The sequence below is a fragment of the Camelus bactrianus genome, chromosome 28 (genome assembly GCF_048773025.1).
Source record: "Camelus bactrianus isolate YW-2024 breed Bactrian camel chromosome 28, ASM4877302v1, whole genome shotgun sequence".
Taxonomy (NCBI): Eukaryota; Metazoa; Chordata; class Mammalia; order Artiodactyla; family Camelidae; genus Camelus; species Camelus bactrianus.
In genome coordinates, this window is record NC_133566.1 from 16,485,287 (window position 1) to 16,508,062 (window position 22,776).

At 45.8% G+C, this 22,776-nt stretch overlaps 3 protein-coding genes across 4 annotated transcripts in view; 1 reads left to right on the forward strand and 2 right to left on the reverse strand.

Moving 5' to 3' along the window:
- The window catches only part of NPHP1 (nephrocystin 1), a 39,781-nt gene extending 38,164 nt beyond the window's left edge, over positions 1-1,617 (reverse strand). The window contains exon 1 of one of the 2 annotated variants that reach the window (XM_074354422.1): positions 590-1,617. In XM_074354422.1, the coding sequence (XP_074210523.1) occupies positions 590-658 (69 nt within the window). In that variant the 5' untranslated portion in view covers positions 659-1,617. The remainder of the gene's footprint in view (positions 1-589) is intronic. The other variant, XM_074354421.1, reaches the window with a different exon arrangement.
- A 2,707-nt stretch (positions 1,618-4,324) lies between these two features.
- Positions 4,325-5,177, reverse strand: MTLN (mitoregulin). The gene is made up of 2 exons (XM_045519574.2): positions 4,856-5,177; positions 4,325-4,417 (listed from the first exon to the last, which is right to left on the reverse strand). The coding sequence occupies exon 1, from the start codon at positions 5,135-5,137 to the stop codon at positions 4,967-4,969; it is 171 nt and encodes a 56-aa protein (XP_045375530.1). The 5' UTR covers positions 5,138-5,177; the 3' UTR covers positions 4,325-4,417; positions 4,856-4,966.
- Positions 5,178-17,647: 12,470 nt separating this feature from the next.
- LOC105072155 (two pore channel protein 2) overlaps positions 17,648-22,776 on the forward strand; it is a 34,679-nt gene continuing 29,550 nt past the window's right edge. Inside the window, exon 1 of the mRNA XM_074354661.1 lies at positions 17,648-18,810. Within this exon, the coding sequence (XP_074210762.1) occupies positions 18,391-18,810 (420 nt within the window). The 5' untranslated portion in view covers positions 17,648-18,390. The remainder of the gene's footprint in view (positions 18,811-22,776) is intronic.

Consider the following 22,776-nt stretch of genomic DNA (forward strand, 5'->3'; position numbering starts at 1 on the left):
TTTTAAGTGTTTGTGATATCTTATTTCCTTTGTAATTACTTGACTATCTTTGAAGTTAACTTTTCTCATGTTTATTAATTACTTGTAATTCTTCTTTAGTTCACGTCCTTTGCTCATTTGTCAGGTCTTAATGTTTCTCATATATATTAGGACTATTCCTTGACACCTAGTTCGCTTGGGTTTATATGAAGCAAAAACACTCAACAGTCTCCACTGGATGAGGGATAAAGGAAAGGGGTCTGGGAGAGTGGAGGAGAGTGATGTTGGGCGCAGAGATGGCTGGAATGATTATCGTTAAAAGTTTAGATCTGGAGGTGAGATGGGTTAAGGTAGTTGTTAGGCTGGAGATGGAGATGGCAGGGCGGGGAGGGAGGGGAGCACTTAGTCGATGATCCTGAATTTCTAACCTCCCGGCGGCTGGGTTGGGAGTGAGGGGTTAGAATCCGAGTTTGGAGCTGGGATGTTGTGGGTGGGGGAGCGTTACAACTTGGAAAGGTAATTGGGTTGGAGTAGGCTCCCAGGGTTAGGGTGCGTCCCAGACCTCGCCCGCCGCCAGAGCCCAGGCCCCCGCTGCACAGCCAGCCCATACCTGCTGCTTCAACTCCTGACTGCGGCGCTGCAGGGACCGGAGGGGATCGCGCTGCCGCCGTGCCAGCATCTCCCTCGCCTCAGCGCGCAGCTCACGCCGGTCGCCAGGGAAACCGAGCGGCGGCGCCCGAAGGTGACGCCATCACCGCGCGCCCGCCTCGCACCCTACAGCCGCGCGGGCGGGTCGGGAAGCGCGCGGGGACCATCCTCTCTTGAGGAGGCCGCTCCGCCAGCTGGCAGGTCCTGCGCTCTCTGCTCGGGATCACTGCCCAGGCAGTCGCCTTCTCCTGGCCACTCCCAAAGGTTTGGGGTGGAGGTGGGGGAGAGTGCCCCGCTGCGTCCGAAACTACAAGTCCCACAATACTCTGTTACCGCGACCGTCCTGCTAGGGTACTCGTCATGGCATTTGCTTTCTGATACCAGTTTTGCTCAACTAATCTTCAAATACAATTTAAGCATCGTCATGTCTTTAAATGAACTGCAAGGACAGCTTTCCCAAATGGCTTTAATGGGAAACATGGTTCTGGCACATACTCTAACTTCAGAAAGGCAATTTTTAATTCTTTGCCATTTGGGATATTGCTTAAGTATCAGTTCATCGTAGTTTCGCACGTTGCCCATCCTGAGTTCCGGGAAGATAGTGATTCTGTCTGCTCTGCTGCAGTTCTGTGAGCACGTAATTATGATCTCCGTTTCGCATCACTCAGGGAGGTTGGAATAACACTTCCCCAAGTGGGGCTCAGTCCTATAAATCCAATCCCCAAGCTCTATTCACTACACGGAATAAGAATGACAATCTGAGCTCACTTTTCAGAAGATGAATCACACTAATACCTGCTCTTCAGTACAACACACTAATTCCACAGGCCCAACTGCCATGCTATTTGCGTACCGTCTCCTTCAACTGAGAAGTGGCACAGCGCTCACTGAATTTTCACGCTGAACACACCCCCACGTAACATCACCAAGACTAGGATGCAGAACATGGCCAGCACCCTAGTAGTCTTCCCTCTTTGTAGACCCTGCCCACCTCCACCCCCTACACCAAAAGGAAACACTATCCTAACTTGTAGCTGCTAAAATTTGTCTTGCCTTTTTTTGAACTGATGGAATCACGCTGCGTGTACCTGCATTTGTCAGGCTTCTTTCACTCAGCGCGTTTGTGCGATGCATCTGTATCATGTGGGCTGTAGTTTGTTCATTCTCATTGCTCTCCTGTGTGCCATTGTATGCCATATTCTAATATACTCTTCCATTCTACTGTTGCTCTGCTTTTTGGTAGCTCATGCCTTAATTTTGAATTAATTCCCCCATTATGGCTCATGATTCTTAACATTTCACTTAAATAGCCATAGTATTTCCATTAAAAAAGTTTATAACGACAAATGAGAAGTAGTAAGTGCTATAAAGTATTTTAGATGGATTAATAATCAGTACTTCTAAGTGATCCTGTAAGAGATAAGCAAAAATAAAAGCTGCACTAAAGACAATCCATCATTTATGAAATCTTTTTTTTTCACATGTATGTCTGTAACTTAGGAAAAAATTCTACCTGCTTTATAGAGACTTCCATATTTTAAATAGAAAAGTTACAGGGTCATGAAGATGGTACAATTCTGTGTTGGTAAAAATAAACAAATAAACCCCCTCCACATGTGTATATGTATGCAGAATGAGGAAGGATGCAAAAAAGTTTAGTACTCCTGCTCACCTCAGGTGGAAAGATGACTTAGATCTTACACATTTTTGTACCACATTCAGAGTGACAAGCATTTATTCCTATGAGTCCTGGATCAGCGTCATCAGCAGCACCTGGGAGACTGTTAGACATGCGTATTCTCAGGCCTCGCCACAGCCCTACAGGATCAGAGTCTATATTTTAATAATACCCCAGTGTTTCAGGTGCTCATTCAAGTCTGAGAAATACCACTTGGGTATTCACCATGCTGTAATGAACAAGGTTACTCAGCTAAATGCCTTCTTTTTCGTCAACTTACATTTCTTTTGACTTGTAACACTGAGCATAGTCACCTTAACATGAGTCATTGCTTCTCCATTGTCATCCCTTGATGCCATTAAGAAAATCAGAGTAACCTCAAGCAAGACAGTTTCGATGTGAGGGTAGCCCAAACCAAAGCAAACCATGGCTGTTGTTTCTCCTGAGAACAAGTTACTACATAAAACTTGTCATGACTGTCTTCCATCGGTGTGTTACAATGAACGTCAGCTTTGCATGGCTTCCTCACAGGAGACACCGACAAGACTTTAACAGCTTCTGAGGGACTCATAGTTTAGAACTAATGGCTAACGTGGAAAGAGTAACATCTCTATATAAGGCAACATTTTCAGGGAAAAAAAACGAACACATTTAAGTAGGGCAAGGGGTTGAGAGCTTGGGGACAAACAGTAGAGGCAGCATCAAGGACAATTACCCACCACAGAGCTGGGGATACTGGGTACAGTGTGAAGAGGAAGCAGGCAGAAAACAAGGGGACGATTAAGAGTGGTGTAGGGTGGCTGAAAACCATGTAAGGACCTAGACAGGACGTGAGGGTGAACAGCACACACCCAGAGCAGCAGGGATGACAGAACACTGAGGCGAGCCAAGAAAGGGGGACCAGTGTGTCCGGGTGCTGCACGTAAGTAATGGGAAAGGAGTCAACATTGGAGAGTCCACTAGGAACATGACACACGAACAGACCCTTACAGGCAGAACTGGTCACAACCTAGGTGCTTAACCGGGCAGATACCAACAGTCTGGGGCACCGCATATGTGCCGTAAGAAACCTACCTTAACTCAGAGAGCCTCCACTATTTGAGCCTCGGTGAGGGATGGTGACTCAGATATTTCAGCAAACTGCAGCTCAGATGGGATGGCGCTCTAGGAACAAACAGTTCAGTCCTTGAGCACTTTCACAGAAGGAAAACAAAGTTGGAAGTAATAAAGCATAATGGCCTCAATAAAATGGGGGGGGGCAGCTTTCTGTGGAAACAACTTTTCTGAATTTCTTAGGTTAATATGAAGCTGCTCGTACATTTGTTTCAACACAAAATTAATTTACAGGAACAAGCAAGGGCAGTGTTCTAGAAAACACCTCTTGCAAATCAAAAATAACTAGGAGCTTGGTCACTCACTCTTGAATTTTAGATATATAGTCGTCCCTCGGCATCCTCAGGGAATTGACTACAGCACCTGGCTCTGATACCAAAATCCGAGGATGCTGGCCCTTCCTATCCACGTTTCCACATCTGTAGATTCAAACCTCAGATAGCACAGTATTGTATTCACTGACAAAAACCCACGTATGAGTGGACCCATGCAATTCAAACCAGGCTGTTCAAGGGTGAACTGTAGTTGGGATCCATCACTAAGCTCTATTCAAGACGGTTTCTCCTTCGCATGTATAGTCCATAGTGACACAAATGAAATTTTTGCCAATAAAAACCTATACTTTGTGAGTTGAGTATATTGTCACTCTTGGGACTGCAGAAGTTATTTTTTACAGTCCCTTGCTTTCCTCAACAGGTCCAGTAAAATAGCTGGTCAAAAAGACCCATAAGGGTCCCCAGGCCAACTCTGCTTTGCGATTGTACCAAAGAACTAGCATATATTCCTTAAGAAACAAAATATCTGATTAAAAACAGTAATACATCAGTTTTGAGAATCCAGATCTCTCAGTGCAGTAAGTCACATGGCAGGCAAGATACTCCTTTTCCTTTTAATAAAAGGTTCAAAGATGTTTAATTATTTTTTATTTTAAAAATAAAATTGATTCATAAAGTGCAAGCAGAAAATACGGTCCAGTGCTCCATATCCATCTTCGACAGGCTGTTGGAAACAGAAAAGAGAAATAAAAGTTAGGAATACATAATCGTTCACTTCAACTTTATTTTTGAGTTAAATCATGAACTATATGATGTGGTGTTACACATAAGAAAACTGAGAAACTGGTAAGGGGGGAAGCGGTGGCAGGAACACCAGACTTCTTTCTTCTCCCTTTTTTCTTTCCAGTATTTTCCATTCTGAAGTTTAATGTGGTCACGGTTCACCGACATCGCACATGGTTAAGACATTCCCGTTAAACACACGCAGTGAACTGAATAACGACACCAAAGTGCGAGTTACTAGGAAAAATGAACTTCCTCCTCTTTCTGTGTCCCTGGGAGCAAGTCATCCCCTATGGGTTCTCCAGAGGCCCTCCTGCCCCCAAGATACCCGTCCGTCCCCAAAGTCTCCCCTTCGAGCGCCGCTGTAAGCACCGCTCACCGACTCTAGGAAGAGCCAGCGCTGCGAGCCGAGAGCGAGGCGAGCCTGGCGGCGGCGGGACCCCATGCGGGAGAGGAGAGGGGCCGCGCGCAGGCCCGCAGCGCGGGGATCTCAGGCCAGGTCCAGCTTCTTCTGCGTCGCCGCCAGCTTGTCCTGCAGCCTCTTCTTCCTCCAGTCCAGGTAGCGCCTCCGCAGCCGGTTTGCCTGCCAGCCCAGGAGGACTCCGGAGGCAAAGGCCACCAGCACTGACAGCTGCAGCGTCCTCTCGGACACGTCCGCCATCGCGGCCACCGAGAGCGCAGCGCGGGCTACGGCGGGGCGGCGGGGTCAAAAGGCGCCGCGCGTTCCCGGGCGGCGCGGACCGCGCGTGCGCGGAGCGGCCCGGAAACCTACAGCGGGAAACTTACAGATCGGCGCCTCCCGCCTTCTGCTGAAAACTTGCTCAGCCCTTGGTGTCCCCATTTCCCCCTCCTCTGAGGCCCTGCAATACTTGTCTGACATTCATCAGATTTTGCTTTGCATTCTTAGCTAACTTCGAGGGTGTGTCTTTCCCACCCCATTGTCAGCTGAACCTCTTTGCATTTTCTCTCAGCAGTAGCATGCGAGACACGTCTGTGACTTTTAATTTTCTGGTAATTCATTAAAAAAAAAATACAAGCAGATGAAATTATGTTTAATAATGTATTTTACTTAGCTCAATAGATACGGGTTGTTATCACTTCAACATGTAATCAGTGTAAAAACTATTAATGAGATGTTTTATTCTTTTTTCATACCAAGTCTTTGAAATCCGGTGTAGGTGTTATAATTAACAACACGTCTCCATTTGAACACTAAATTTTCAGTGGAGGTACTTGATCAGTATCTATATTTCATAAAATTTCGTTGAAAATTTAGATTCATATACCCACGTTGTTCCAAACAGGTGTAAAAATTTCTCCAACAACTGGTATCGGTTTTTAAATTAAATTTAAATTCATATTCATTACATAGTTTTCTAGACATTCAAAAATCATTTCTCCAGTCACACTAGTCATGTATGGACCTAGTATTACCATATAGGACAGCAGGGTCCAGAGGGCCATGCTATGCCAGAAGTAACACTGGGTCAGAATTGCTGGGATAGAAGGAAAAGCAATTCTTATGATGAAAGTCATTCTGATGGACAGACCCTAAAGTTACTCCCCACCGGTTGCCACCTCCTTCCTTCCACTTACAAGTAAGTCCTTCCTCTAGAGTATGGACTGCCCGCTGGGATTTACAGCAGGCAGATAGCTAGATATGAGCAGAGAAAGTGGGGCATGGGCCAAATGGCAGGAAACCATACATCTTGTGAACAATGGGGGTCGTTGGGCAGACAAAGAAAAGCAGGAACCTCCAGACTGATAAGAAATCATACATTTTGGGTTGACAAGTAGTCTGGAGACAGACAAAGAAAGATGGGATAAGGCAGGAATCTTGGTCATTCCAATGTAACATTTTGCTCACTATGCCCTCATCACAATAAAAGTAGCCTTGCGGATAAGAAGTACCCATCATATGTGGATGCCATGATACTTCTGATCCAGACTAAATAAGGACGTAAATACCTCCTTCCCTCAGGAAGGTGGAGCTGGGATGAAAATCAGGAAATACGACTCCAAATCTTTCCCTCTCTAGTGAATATTCTGACCATACATTTTTCACCCCATATAACCAGCTTGTCAAAGAAACTCAGCACAGCTGCTCAGCTGAGACTGCCCATTCTCCCCTAATAATAAATCCTCAGTTTGCTTTGTTGACCTCCGGTAACACTGGGATATCACTCCTGTGATTACTTTATGTTATATAAAACTTCCTAACAGACTGAAGACCCCCTTTGTGGGCTTGATAAAGTAAGCAGATGTGTTGGAGAAGCTTATCCAGCAAAGAACTACAGGTGGCCTCTAGGAAGAGTGGCGTGCCTCCAGCCAATAGCCAGCAGAAAGCTAGAGCCCTCAGTCCTATGACCACAAGGAAATTAACTTTGCCTATAAGATGAATAAGCTTGGAAGCAGATTCTTCCCCAGTGCAGCCTCCACGTGAGAACACAGCCTGGCTGTTGCCTTGATTGTACTCTTGTGAGAACCTAACAGAGGACCCAAGGACCCCTAACTCATGGAAAGTTGAGCTTATAAATATGTGTTGTGGTAATTTGTTACACAGCAATAGAAAGCTGATACAGTCATGAAAGGGAGGGAAGCCGAGGATGGGGTGTGTGGATTGTTGACCTTCACCTAGCCTCTCTATGGACATCAGCAAATGGACTTTCATACTTGAGACAAAACCTATCTTAGGAAGATGATAAAGACTGTATTGGGTCCAGTGTGAATTCACGTCTTCCACGCTTAATGATCATTTATTTAGCAAATATTTATTGACTGTGGCAGTAGGTATTGGGAGTGCAGAGGTGAATATGGCCCAACACTTGCCCTCAGACAGCTTAGTGCAGAGTGAAGGAGACGGAAAAACACAATTATGACACACTCTGATGAATTACATCAGTTATGGTTAAGATGCCTATCTAAGGAAGAATTTCAATGACCCCAGATTTCTGCATCTTTCCATACATAGAAAGGCACTAAAATCATTAGCTTGAGATATCTATTCTATACTCACCCCCCTAAAATTGTAAGTTTTTTAAAGTTAATTTTACATATTAATTTAAAAAATAATAAAAGGTAAACTAAACTGCTTTGAAACCAAGTCCACATAAAACTTGCAGATGAATGTTTATGGCTTCTTTATTCATAACTGCCAAGACTTGGAAGCAACCAGAGTGTCCTTCAATAGGTGAAAAGATAAACTGTGCTACATCCAAACAATGGAATATCATTTATAAATAAAGAAAAATGAGCCATCAAGCCATGAAAAGAGATGGTTTAATCTTAAATGAGTATTGCTAAATGAAAGAAGTTAGTCTGAAAGGCTACTTACTGCATGATTCCAATTACACAGCATTCTGGAAAAGGCAAAACTGTAGAGACAGTAAAACATTCGTGGTTATCATGGCTTTTGGGGGAGGGAGAAGGGCTGAATAGGTAAAGCATAGTGGATTTGGGGGGGTCACGAAACTATTCTATATAATTTGGTAATGATGCATATGTGACATACATTTTTCAATCCCCCTAGAACTTTACAAAGATTAAATGGTAATGTATGCAAATTGAGGGGAAGCTTTTTTTTTTTACTGTGGTAAAATATATGTAACATTAAATTTATCATTTGAACCATTTTTAAGTGGCAATGAGTACGTTAACAATGTTGTGAACATAATCCCAACCCTTCATTTTATCCTGACCAATCCCCACTTCACAAGCTACTGTCCAGTTTCCTTCAGTCATTACCAGACATGTTCAAGGAGTAATTTATATCAGTTTTCTCCATGTTCTTGCCTCCCATTCCTTTCTCAGCCCACAATTGTCCCCTTCACTCCACCACAGCTACTGTGGCTAAGGTCACTGGTGACTTATTGAGAAATCCTGTGACCACTTTCAATTTTCTTTTTGCTCAACCTCATTCTGGTACTCGGTCCTCCATCTTGGAAACTTGTCTCTGTAACAAAGAAAACATTCTCACATTAAGAAATGAATCAACTGCAGGTATTTATTATAGTCAAACCTGAAGGGAGAAAGCCAGGCTGTGAATCTGTATGTTTCTTGCTTAAGGAGTGAATTTAAGACGCTTGTATTCCTGTGGCATTCTAGAACATAGAGGGTGAACTAGTGGATTGCAAGACAGATGTCACTGTGTCAGTAGGTACATTACTTCCTTGTGACTCAGAAAGTGGGCAAGGACTAGCCGCACCACCAGCAGCTAGAAATGCAGAATCTTGCTCCTTCCCCCGACTTCCCAAAACCATGTGCATTTTACCAAGATCCCAGTGATTCACATGCACCTTAACATTTAAGACGTGTTCCACTACGTGGTGGGTGAATAAACTTAATTTCCTACAACAAACATATTCTAACAAATATAATTTCCAAAACCACTATAGAATGGGTGCATATAACTCCCCGTAATGAACAGGGCTAAAGATTATCTTCCAAAGGCAAGAACAGTAAGCTAAAGTCAGGATGCCTCAAGGAATTACTTGCTAACAGACGAGATAACAACACTTAGATAACCAGTCAGAATGTCCATCATTCAAAAGTCCACAAATGACAAATGCTGGAGAGGCTGTGGAGAAAAGGGAACCCTCCATCACTGCTGGTGGGAATGCAGTTTGGTGCAGCCACTGTGGAAAACAGTATGGAGATTCCTCAAAAGACTAGGAACAAACTTACCATATGACCCAGGAATCCTGCTCCTGGCATATATCCAGAAGGAACTCTACTTCAAAAAGACACCTGCACCCCAATGTTCATAGTATCACTATTTACAATAGCCAAGACATGGAAACAGCCTAAATGTCCATCAATAGACGACTGGATAAAGAAGAAGTGGTATATTTATACAATGGAATACTACTCAGCCATAAAAACTGACAACACAATGCCATTTGCGGCAACATGGATGTTCCTGGAGAATGTCATTCTAAGTGAAGTAAGCCAGAAAGAGAAAGAAAAATACCATATGATATTGCTCATATGTGGAATCTAAAAAAAAAAAAAAAAAGAACATAAATATAAAACAGAAACAGACTCACAGACATAGAATACAAACTTGTTCTTGCCAAGGGGCGGGGGTGGGAAGGGATAGCCTGGGAGTTCAAAATTTGTGGATACTGACAGGCATATGTAGAATAGATAAACAAGATTATACTGTATAGCACAGGGAAATATATACAAGATTTTGTGGTAGCTCACAGCAAAAAAAAATGTGACAATGAATGTATGTATGTTCATGTATAGCTGAAAAATTGTGCTCTACACTGGAATTTGACACAACATTGTAAAATGACTATAACTCAATAAAAAAATGTTTAAAAAAAAACAAGACTTAGATAAGTATTTATTTGTCAGGAAGGAAAGTTAACCTCAATCTGGATTCAGGCTCATAATTTTAGTCCCCACAAAGTGAATGTTTCTGAGTGCAGTTACCAAAATAATATTATCTTATTTAACAGCACTACAGAAAGCATTCATGGAAGTGATTGTTCATCATGATTTGGTACACAGTGCTTTAGAAATTATTTAATTGCATTGGATTTATTAAATTGAAGAGCTATAAAAGAAAAATGTTTAAAGTTTGTGGGGCTGAATTTTACCAAGAGACTAGAGAAACACAATTAAAGGAGAAATGTGTTTATGTATTACCAAACTGTATTAGTTTCCTAGGGTTGCACCAACGTATTACCACAAACTTGGTGGCTTAAAACAACAGAAGTTTATTCTCTCACAGTTCTGGAGGCTGGAGGTCTGAAATCAAAGTCTAGGCAGGGTTGCGATCCCTCCGAAGGCTCTAGGGGAGAACCCTTCCTGGCTTCTTCCCCGGTACTGGTGGCTCCAGGTGTTCCTTGGTTTGTGGCCACATCACTCCAGTGTCTGCCTTGTATTCACATAGACTTCTCCTCTGTGTACATGCATTTTCTCCTCTTCTGTCACTCATAGGACACTTGTCATTGGACTTAAGGACCACCCAGATGATCCAGGATGAACTGATCTTGAGACCCATAACTTAATCACATCTACAGAGACCCTTTTTCCAGGTAAGGTCACCTTCAGAGATTTGGCATGGATATTGGGGGGGGGCATTTTTTGCCCACCACACAAACTGAAAAAATTTCTCCCAGAACACCTTTTCCCATTTAAGGTGAGTGTTTTATCACCATTTTCTAGCTTTTGCCTTTGTCTACATGGCCAGCTCCAGGTCGGTTTTTCAGAGTTCCTGTGTCACGAATCTCCTATTTTGTCTCCTATTGGTTTTTTTTTTTTTTTTAAAACAAACTGCTAAACTTTTAATTTCTGGATGCAGTTTGATTTTTAGTCCAGGCTGAATTAAAGAACAGAGAGCCCAAACTTTTCTGTTTCCACATTTGATTTCCTAGACATATCTTCGTGCCATCCTCCTGCCTCTCCAACCATCTCTCTCTCTCTCTGACTTTTCTGCCCATCCTTATGTTTTACTGTTTTTCCAGGTGCCTATTTCTTCTCACTCTACATATTCCATCTAGAATATTCTATTCTATTCTTCCAAATCTATTTCTCCAATTTCTATTTTAAGTACTACTATTTTAAGACCCACATTTCCAGCTGCCAGCCAGACCTTGGCCTGTGAATGTCCCACAGACACTTCAAGCTCAACGTGTCCAAAACGTATCCGGTGTTCTCCACTGTATATCCATTTCATCTCTGTCTCAGGAGGCTGACCTGCTTAACCGCTTGAGTGGGCTCCCTTACCCTCTGGCTTCTGGTTGGTTTTATATAAGGGGAGATCCTGAAGGCTACTAAAAGGAAGAAGAGTGAATTTAAGGTATCCTTCCTCCTCCCACCCATACCCCAGGGTAGCTCCCTCCCTTCAGGGGTGCTAGAGCCAGCTGAGGAAGTCGAGCCTGCTGGAACTTGTTTTTATTTTTTTTTACAAATTGAAGATTTGTGGCAACCCTGCGTTGTCAGATGATGGTTAGCATTTTTTAGCAGTAACATTTTTAAATTAAATTGTTTTTTTAAAGGCACAGTGCTATTGCACACTTAATAGATTACTGTATAGTGTAAACATAACTTTAATATGCATGGGGAAGCCCCCCAAAATTCGTGTGATCCACTTTACTGTGATATTCACTTTATCGAGGGGTCTGGAACCAAAGATGCAATACCTTTGAGCTATGCCTGTATTCCTCAAAACTGATAGTTTTATCTAGATCCTTGATCATATTCAAGTTCTGTTTGGGGCAAGAATATACTGTAGGTAACGGTGCATTTTCTGTAACGAGGCAAAAGACATCTGGCTTTTTTCACTCTCTCTCTTTTTTTTTTAATGTTAGCAGCCATGTATAATCATTGTTCATATCCATGACCTCATCAGGGATTGCAAGTGGTCATCTTTTTCTTGTTGTTTGTTTATGAGGGGGAGGTAATTAGGTTTATTTATTTACATTTGGAAGAGGTACTGGGAATTGAACCTAGGACCTCATGCATGCTAAGCATGTTCTCTACCACCTGAGCCACTCTACCCTCTCCCCAGTAAGTGGTCATCTTTAATTCTGTAGTTCTTCATTTCTCAGCCCGCATACTTCAATAAAGAGGAACTTCTCATCATCCACCCCTAGTTACCCTGAGTACCATTCGATTAAGAAAGATAGGATAGGTGCTTGAATCTTCCCCTCTGTTTACCAGTTTTCCAAATACTGAGTTAGTTTCCTGGCATTCTCTAGCTATATTTTAAAAGTATCATTAGAAACTCATAGACTTTCCTCAGTACCTCCAGTAAATAAATAAATAAATAAACAAATAAATAAATAAACCTAATTACCTTCCCCCCACAAAAAATTTTTTTAAAAAAAGAGAATTCTAATAAATTTTTTTAATTGAAAAAAAATTTTAAAAGAAACATACAGATTTTAACACACATAACATATTTCAGTCTATTACCATTATACCCTCGTTGGTGCTGCAATCATTCTGTCTTTGGTCAGGAGAAACTTTTCAGGCTGGTTCCTAAGTCCTTCTGACAGCAGGCTCCTAGTTGTCCTAGACAGCCTCCTTCTTTCCGGTGTGACAAGACATTCTGGGCTCATTTGTATATTTCCACCCCTGGATCTGGAATCAGCCACTTCCCGAAGGAGCTCTGACTCCTTTTAGTTGTAAGAGGTCATTTAGAGATTACACTCTGACTGTTGGGGTGCCCCTATTCCCTCATTCCCCCAAAGATAATGTTTACAAAGAGTTCTAGTGTTCCCTTCTTTTAGTTTCTAATATGAGCAAATACTTTTATATATTTATAACCCCCCTCTTAGATAAATGGCAGTATTTCACACCCACTTTTCTAAACCTTGCTTTTTTCACTTGGCATATCCTGGCCATGACTTCTTGGTATGTAGAGCTATCCCCTTTCCTTTTGACAGCTCAACAGTACTCCGTTGTGTGAAGGTACCACAGCTTAGTCCTCTCTTAATGGGCATTTGGGTTGTTTGCTTCTTTTTCTGTGCAAATAATAAAAGCAGTGAATTTTCAAGAAGAAAAGAAAGGAGCAGAGCATGTGAGGGGAGGGAGAAGGAGATGGGGGTCAAAGATCAGGCCGGGACTGAGCTGCCAGGGAAGTGAGTTTGAGAAGGTTTGCCCCATTGTCAATCGTGACTCTTGTCTTTACCCATGCATCCAGATTGCTGCGCGGCAGCGTTTAAAACACTGCCACCAAATCCCATGGGACCCTAGGGGTTAACTGGCAAATTCTTTGGTTAGGCAGAATTAGGCAGAATTCTTCATTTAAATATTAACTTTCTTCATTTTCTCAGCTAGAACTACCTAGTAGCTATATCCAGAGAGAGCGAATGGAGTGGAAATTCCACTGTGCCAGTAGGTCTGGGTTTGCCATCCCAGTGCCACTGCTTTCAGGCTGTGTGACTTGGGACAGGTTGATTCTCCTCTCTGAGCATCTGTTTCCTTAACTCTAAAGTGGGGATGGGGGGAGGGTATAGCTCAGTGGTAAACTGTGTGCTTAGGTTCAATCCCCAGTACCTCCGTGAGGTCCTGGGTTCAATCCCCAGTACCTCCATTAAATAATAATAATAAATAAATGAACTTAATTACCACCTCTCCCCCAAAAAGAAAAAATAATAAAGTGGGGATGGTACCTGTTATTGGCCTGTGTCCCTCCCAATTCATAAGCTGAAGTCCTAACCCCCCAGTACCTCAGAATGTGACCCTGTTTGGAGTTAGAGTTTTTACAAAGGTAATTGAGCTACAATGAGGTCATCAGGGCAGACTCTAATCCAGGATGACTGCTGTCCTTAGAAGAACTGGAAATGTGGACACAGGCATGCACAGAGGGATAGCTACGTGAAGACACAAGGAGGCGAAGACAGCCACTTACAAGCAAGGGAGAGAGCCCTTGGAAGAAACCAACCTGCTGACACCCTGATCTTGAACTTCTATCCTCCAGGACTGTGAAAAAAAAATTTCTGTCGTTTAAGCCCCCCGGTCTGTGGCACTTTGTTACAGCTGCCCTAGCAAACCAATTCAGCACCCCAAAGAGTTGCAATAGGGTGGGCTTTATGTTAACTGGCTTCTAAAGGCTGTGCTTTCTAAATGGAATTCCTTCTCACCCTGCAGAGATGCTGCCAGGAACAGGCGTTTTCAGGCATAATTACCAGAGTTTAAATTTTTTCCATCACAGAAAATATTTTTTAATTAAACAGACAAAATTGCTATTTAAATTCCATCCCCACATCCCTGTTGATTTTAGCATAGGCAAACACAAATAGAATATAGAAATAGAGTGGAAAATAAAACCTTACAGAAAAGTATAAAGCAAGAGAAAAAAGTGTCTCCCCCATTACTTTTCTACTCCTTGTTGTTTTGGCTGCGTGCTCAAAGGAGAGCATCGATTCTGATTTAATTGTGTATCCTTCCAGGGAAATATTTTATTCATTTATCAGAAAATATAGGTATATGTATTCTTTAAAAAAAATTGTACAAAAGATATTCAAACTCCAGGCAGGGTACAACCACCATTCAATGTCTTGCAGGTTTTTTTCCTATCAGCTCTCTAGATCTACTGCATCTGTCTCCTGGGTCCTATAATAGCTCACATAACTCTATGTGCGAAAGTTAGGTGGTTCTAAGGAGGGAGATACCAAAAAGCAGTCTCTCCGCATGGCCCTAAGAGACCTGGCTGCCTGTACCTCTCTGCTCTGCCGTCCACAGCATCACCCGCACCCAAGACTGCCTGCAAGATGGTTGCCAGTGGCCATTAGGAATACACATTATTGGTTTTCTTAAAATTTTATTTTATTAAAAATTTTTTTAATTTTATTTTTTTTGCAGGGGGAGGTAATTAGGTTTACTTATTTATTTATTTTTTGGATGGCCGTACTAAGGATTGGAACCCAGGACCTCGTGCATGCTAAGCATGCGCTCTACCACTGAGCTATACCCTCCCTCCTGTTTTTCTTTTTAAATTTATATTTATAGGAGAGGGGGAGGGGGAGAGAGAAAAAAATCTTTCCTCTTTTTTTTTTTTTTCTTTTTTTGGTCGGGGGAGGTAATTAGATTGATTTATTTATTCTGGGGATTGAACCCAGGACCTCATGCATGCTAAGCATGCACTCTACCACTTGAGCTATACCCTCCCCCAAAAAACCTTTCCTATTAAGCCCATAGCTTCTTTTTAGTCGGGTTGAACGAACTTAAGGGACATACTTCTTTTGGTAACTGTTGCCAGGAAAATACCCTATATATGTCAGCCTAAACCAAGCAGGCTCCTCCTCTAGGGAGAGAGTGGGTAGAGGCCTGGCCTGATTCTGGTCCCGGGTAGGAGGGATGTAGACAGAAGGTTAGGATCAGTGGGGCCTGCAGGGAGGAATGGCATCTCATTCCCCTAGAGCAGCATCCCTGCGTGTGAAATGCATGCAGGTACAGAGAGGCGGAGAAGGATGTCACTCATAAACGGTGGTTATCTCTGATGAGTTGGTTTCTACTCTTTACAACGAACGCATTTACTCTCTACAGAAGAAAAGCCGTTTGAAAAGATCCCACCATGAAACAACCATTCCGTAAGTCTCGACTCTGTGCTGGGAAACAAGCTGCTGGACAACAAGCATCTAGAAGACAAGCCATACCTAGATTTCCATGAGCTTAAAACATTGTATTCACACTCATACACGTGCTTGCTTTAATGTTTTACGCAGTAGATGACCTATAGCACGTATTATGCTAAAGACAATTTGTGAAAGGCAATCCTGAGATTGACCAGGCGCGAAGAAGGAGGGCAGATATTTCCTTAGGGTAAAACAATGGGCGGTCCTGGAAAGCCAGATCATCCATGAACAGAACTTTGTTGTGGCTTGAAAGCATGTGGTTTGACCCAGGGGAAATATTTGCTATCTCGAGATCTCCCGGAGGCAATAACAGGATAGACTTAGAAATTTTGTGTACCCTGAGGAGGGTGATTGTTTCTGGAAGGGATAGGCCTGAAACGAATCAGTTAATCAGCAAGCAGAATTTAGTGCTTACTGCATGGAATATCTAAAGCCACTTCTCTTTGACTGCATTTTTTTCTGAGCTGTATACTTCTAATAAATATGATGTCGACCCGGCTTTTGGCACTCTAGATCCATGAGATCTTGAGTCCCCTGGTCCCATCTTTGCTCTTTACTTTGTCTCTTTGTTTCTTAAGTCTTCCGTCGCCTGTCCTCAGACAGGGTCCGGAGCTGCGCTGGGTGCAGCAACTCTGGATCAAAATAGAATAATTGTCTTTTCTCAAGTGCATGCAGAGAGTTTTATGGTAATTCACACAATAAACCGTGATAAGAAGTAATTCTTGCAGGCACCCTGTAGACAGGGGTCATGGGCTACAAGCTGGTATGAGTTCTGCTTTAGTGTTTCACCTACTTGCCATGTCTCCTCTGTGCTGGGAGCTGGGGGTCAAAGATGAAGTTTTCCTGCCCCTCCTCTGCCAGGTGCCTGTGGTCTAGTGGGGTGGGACAACACACTCAAATAGAAGAACTGAGGTGCCATGCGGTTGTGTTCATGAAGAGCAAGGGACCACAGAGAAGAAGTGATCCACTGACTGGGAGAAGTTGAGGAAGGGCCTCCCAGTGGGGTGTGATGTTCTAATTGAGAGGGAACAACCAGGGGGTGGGTGGGTGGCGGCAAATGCGGTGTCGGGCATGCCCACTAAGTAGCTGGGGTCACATACTTTTCTCATTGCAGGCCAGCCTCACTGCAAGAACTTGACTCTGGCATTGAATTGCTGGCCAGTGTCCTATATTCATTTTCTTTGCTGTGTCACCAAATGCCACAAACTTAGGGGCTTAAATGAACATCCATGTATTAGCTCACAGTCTGTGGTCAGCAGTCCAGCAAGGCAGGGCTGGATTCTACGCTCTGAGTCTCACAAAACTGAAATAAAGGTGTTGGCAGGGATGTGTTCCTTCCTGGAGGCTCTGGGGAAGAATTCCTTTCCAGGTTTATTCAAGCTGTTGGCAGAATTCAATTTCTTACATTTCCCTTCTGCCTTCAAGGCAGTAGCACCCTACCAGGCACATTAAGTTCTTCCGACCTCCAATTTCTCATCTCCCTTTCTGCCTTCCTTTTCTGCTTTTAAGGGCTCAATCTAGATAATCCAGGATAATTTTAAGGTCAACTGATTAGTAACCTGAATTACAGGTTAAAGTAAAGTCTCTCTTGAGGAGTAAAGCAGCAGATTCACAGTCCCAGGGATTAGCATGTGGAATCTTTTTGCGGGGAGTGGGGCATAGTTCTTCCTGCCACAGTGCTGGACCAGGACCTTGGCATCCATCAGTACCTAGCACAGATTCCTTATGAGCCCAGAGGGACACCATGCCTCATAGTAGGTGACCAGGGTCAGTAGGTGACCTCACCAGGCATCTTCTTCCTTTGAGAAGTGTCAGTGAAGTTGGTTGGTACTGGAACCCAGGACCACCTGCCCTGTAGACCAAGGCCCACCTAAGAATCAGACTGCAAATATTTATTATTATTTTTATTTTAAATTCACAACCAACATCTAAAAAATAATCAGTGACATCCTCATGAAAATCTAGATTTCTGCTTTCTTTCAAAATTCAGCAGCTCTGCTAACCCCAAATTCCTGGTCAGGCTGGACCTGGGGGTACCCCAGGGGAAGGGAGGTGGGTTGGCACCCCCATCCCCAGAGGTATCTACCCGCTCTCTGAGTCCTCACCCAGTGTTACCCAACTTAGGTCCAGCGGCTCCATGCTCAGAATGCATACTCATGAGAGGAAAATGTTGGTAGAAAGTCAAGTTGCTTTTCATCAGAATGACAGCAATCTAGGGAGATGGTGGACTCAAGGTTCCCCCAGAACGACCTCCCAAGATTCTGCTCAGTCATAAAAATTTTAAAGGGAAAAGGGGAAATAAACTCAGTTAATCACTGAAATAGGAGGTTAGAGTCGACCTCGTCTCCCACTGCGTGCAGACGTGTCATGATCTTTCCTTTAAATGCTGTCTTATCCACACAGTGTGTTTGCGAGGTTACTTAAGGGGAAGCCAGGGAAGAGATCTGGTCCTCTTAACCACGCTTATTTTCCATTTCTACTGCTTTGATCTACGGGAAAAACCAACAAGTTAGACAAGGGTTAGTATCATGTGACCAAAAGATTTGGAAAATGTGCCCCGGGGGAGATGAGAAGAGTAAGGGGGTGCCGGGTTTAAGGTTAGTGACCAGGCAGAAGGAGCCTCCTGCAGAGCGCCCTTTCCTACCCAAAGCTGCTTACACCAGCCCTCCTGGGGTTCCACTAAGACGGGGAGGGAACCAACGCTTACTGGGCACCTGCCAGTGGCAGCCACTGAATATATTAACTCATTTAATCTCGAAACAACCCAGAGAGGAAGGTCTTGTTTCTAGTTTACTGAGACAGAGGGCTAGGCGCAGTCATGCCCGAGGCGCAGGACTGGGACCCTCTGCCTTCGGACCCTCTAACCCTGGCGCCCCCAGCCCCTCTTCCCGGCCTGGCCCCTCATGTCCCGCCCCTGCCCCCGCGAAACCGCGTCCCCGCCCCCGACTCCAGCGCGCACCAGGAGGCCGGGCAGGAAGGGGCCGGAGTGGGGGAGCCCGCCGCGCCCGGCCCCAGTCCTCCGCCCCCCGGGCACCACCGCGGTCACGTGAAGGGCCGAGCGGAGCGCGCGGAGCCCGTCCCTCCGGCCACCCGAGGGCAGAGTCCGCCTCGGCGGCGGCCCAGACGCTCCAGCATCCCGGCCACGAGCGCCGCCGCCGCCGCGATGCCCGGGGCCCGCCGAGCCGCGGGGATGCACCGCCCGCGCCCCCCGCCCCCGGAGGAGCCGCCCGCCCTGGAGGTAAGGGCGTCCCGGGGGCTGGTGGCCGCGCGCCGACGGCAGCGTCCCCTGGCCTCGCGCCCGTGGTCCCTGAGACCCCCGCGTGGAGAGCAATCCCGAGCCCAGACGGCGCCGGCCGCTGGGAACGAGGGCCCCGGGTAGGGGTGCGGGCGCGGGGCCCCCTGCCCCCGGGCGTCCTCCGTCCTTTGATCCTCTGTGTCCTGGTGCTCCGGGTGCGGGAGACACAGTCGCTGGAGCGCAGAGGCGCCCCGCTCCAGGCCGCAGCCCCGCACTTTCTGGTCGTTACGGGAGCTGTCAAGCCCGCACCCCGAGGCCTCCCCGGAGTCGCCTTCCGCGGCGGGCGCCAAACGGGGGTCGGCGCCGGGGCTCCGGGTTGCCGGTGCAGTCCCCACGCGGAGCGCCCCCGGGGTCTGGGTGGCCCGTGCCCGCCCGGCGGCGGGAAAACGAGCGAGGGTCCTGTGGCAGGGAAACGCCCGGGAAGACGGTTGCAGGATGTGGGTCTGGGAGTGCTGATGCAGCCCTGGCTCTTCTGATCCCCGCGGGCCCTGTCTGCGCGGTCGCTCAGCTCTGCTTTCTCTCCGACAGCCTAAGCTTTGGAAGACTTGGAGCTTTCAAGAATCCTTCTTGGGCTCTTTCCTTTCGCTCGCTGGACAAGAGCTCAGAGAGTAGAGAGGCAGGCGGGGCTCCAATGGAAGGAGACCTGGCTCTGATTCAGGAAATTTTAGCTATGAATTACAAGATGCTGGAAGCCTCTGGTTTCCACCTCTGTGAGGTGGAGATGATCAATCGTACCCATCTCGGAGGAGTCAGGAAGACCCATCTTGTTCGTCAAGCCCGGGGTACAGCGCCTGGCAAGCCTAATGACCCCCAGGCTTCAGGCCTCTCAGGGGTCCACTCATCTGGGCTACGTTTCCTTTGGTTGTGCAAGTGTGTGGGAGGTGAATGTATTTTAGCCCTGCCTTCCTCTCCTCAGCTGGCCCCTTCAGCTCGGGGCTGCTGTGTGCTATGGCCCCTGCCTCTTTTCAGTGTCTGCTCAAGACTGTCCACAGGGCGGGCTTGTGTGCGGGGTTTAAAAGCCCTGCCTGGTTCATTGCTCCCTCTCGGCCTCCTGGTCTCCCAGGGGGGGCTTGGCGACTTGCAACAGGTGGATTCTACCATGTCCGCTCTCCTTTAAGGGAACGGGTCAAGGAGAAAAAGGAGGGGACAGATTCTTGGTCCCCAGCTCCGACCCAGCGCAGGCTTTGCTCCTCTCATTCTGCAAAGATGGGGTTGTGATCACCAGAAAAATCTTTTCTGTGGCAAGAAAATCTTTTTTAGCTTGAATCTGTCCATGTCTTCCTCTCTGTACTTACTGCTTCTTTGTCTAAATAAGAGAAGAGTGTAAAAAACTAATAATTTGAGACTTCAAGAAATGCAAGAGCAGCCCTGGCTGAGTTCTGTGTGAGACCTTGGCTTAATGCATACTGCAGGGGTCAGCTATTTATCTGCTTCTCAATGTCTTTCAAAGACGTCCCCCAGGGGAGCAGGCATAACAGGCGAGGAGCATGGTACCAACAGGTAGTTCTCAGCAGAACCCCATTTTCTGAGATAACAGCAGTGGTTGAGTCATTAAACTGAAGCACTGATCGCAGATGCTTGCCAGCCAATATAACCCAGTTAACCTATTTAAAAGTTAGTTTTGGGTCACTTAATAAGAAACTGCCTAGTCAGCTGAAATGCATTTGCACCTTCTCCTTTCAGGCAGTCTTTTAGAACCCTTTTCTGCCTGAAGTTTCTTTTGGCTGCTACTAAGATGACAAGTTCTGGTACTTTTACCAATACTTTAAGCTTTGAAATAGAAATAACCTGAGGTCAGTGATTCTCAATCTTGCCATTGGTCAAAATTGCCTGGGGAGCTTTTAAACTGTTTCTGGGTTCAGGCTCCACCCTGAGATCCTGATTTAATTGGTCTGGGTGTGGTCTTGGCAACAGTAACTTTAAAGCTACTAACAATTGAAAGTGCAACTAAGGCTGAGAGCTCCCGTCCTGTGCTGTTTCTCTGTGACTCTATGTGATCACCCCTTGATACTTTCTGTGCTTCTTTCTGAATGTTCTTATTCTTAAATCTGTTCATCTAACTCTTGGATCATGCTGTTTTTAGGCTTTTGGTCCCCTTGTGTTCCTTTAGAGCGATTTTCAGAGATGTTCTTTGCAGGAGGAAACGGCAGTGACCAGGAGGGCTTGGGAGAGTGTAAGTTAAGTCAGGGAGTCACAAGCTGAAATGCCCACAGGTGCCAGGGAGCAATGTAAAAGCAGCAGCCTCGGTGGGAATGGTTCAGCTGGGGAGGGTACTGGGGCTCATGGTGACCTGGAGGACACATCCTCTGCACGAAGACCATGACCTGCAGCCACCCACCTGTAGCTGGTGGTGCCACATGGGCTATCGTAGATTGCAAACAATGGCTGCGAACTCTCCTCAACCTAGATACAGTCCCCCGTTGCAGTGAGGCTTTGCAACTCCTTACAGTGGGAGGTGGAGTTGGTTTCTCCACCTCTTGAGACCATTGACCGTGAAACTTGCTCTGGCCAATGGGACATCAGCAGACGTGATCCGAGCAGAGGCACAAGAATTGCTTCAGCATTGGTGCTTGCTCTCCTGATGCTCTTGGGAGCCCTGTGACCATGTAAGAGAGCCCTGGCTCGCCTGCTGCCTGAGGCACACGGCCATGACCTGTGAGTGCAGCTGTTGGGGACCATCTAGCCCCAGATGACCATGGAGACTGGCTAAGCTGGCCCAGACCAGAAAGACTGCCCGGCTGACCCACAGAATTTGGGGAAATAATAAGGATTTGTTCAGGTGACTGAGTTTCAGGGTGGGTTGCAAAAACTTACCGAAATACCACCCAATGTGGCCAGATGTTATGATCTTTTGAAGAGAAACCAGAAGTTCAAATTTTTGTGTCAGCTCCAGCTTAAAAAAAAAAAGTGAATTAGTTGCCAGCATCTGTAAAGCACTCTCTGGGCCAATCAAAACACATCTTCAGGCTGCCCTCAGCCTGCAGGTTGTTATTGTCTGCGCAGCGGGCCACGAGGTGTTTATACTCACACGGGGCTGCCACACGGGGCTGCCACCCGTTGGGTCACCCTTCCTGCCACGGCTGCCGCTCCCAGCCCACCCTGGGCTGCAGCCATTTCTCTGTATGTGATCCTCACCGTATACTTCCCCACTTCCCCAGCTGCACTTGGCCGTCTTCCCACGTGGAAGTGGAAGCTGCTGGTACTGGCAGCCCTCCTAGAGAAAGCGAAATTTGAGATGGGCCCAAATAAAGGGAAGTGGAAAGGATATTCCTGGTTTTAGGCAAGCAAGAAATCAGGCGTGGGGTTGGGGCTGGCGGTGGGACAGTGGACAGTGGGTCCCCCAGGGTAGGCCAGAGAAGAGGGCTCCCATAGGGAAAGTGAGGGAGACAAGACAGAGGGGGAGATTGTGGGGCCCCTAAGTGCTAAGTCGGGGGTTTTACATTTGATTCTGGGGGCACTGTAGGCACAGAGGAGTCGCTGGAAGCTTTTTGAATGGGGGCTGCGTGGAAAGCAATGGTCTGTTACGTTGTGGACATCAGAGTGCCCATAGCCTATGGGAGGAAAGAAGGGAGGCCAAGACAGACAGACAGACAGACAGACAGACAGACAGACAGAAGGTACAGCGCTTGTAGTGACACAGGGAAAAACTGACATGGGAAGAATTTTACTTGAAATTCTTGGTAATGTCTCTTTATCTTATGTTAATTTTCTCATATACCTAAACAAGATAAAGTCGCTTTTTTTAAAGCACAGCCATCATCAGCTTTGGTTTTGTCAAGGTTCCCGTTGCCCAACTTAACGCCGTCTGGAGCTGCGAGCTGTTTATTCCTACACTTTCTGGCTGTCCACCAGAGCTTCTGGAATCTGTTTCCCTCCCTCCTGCATATTCCCCTTCCTCTTGCCCTGAGG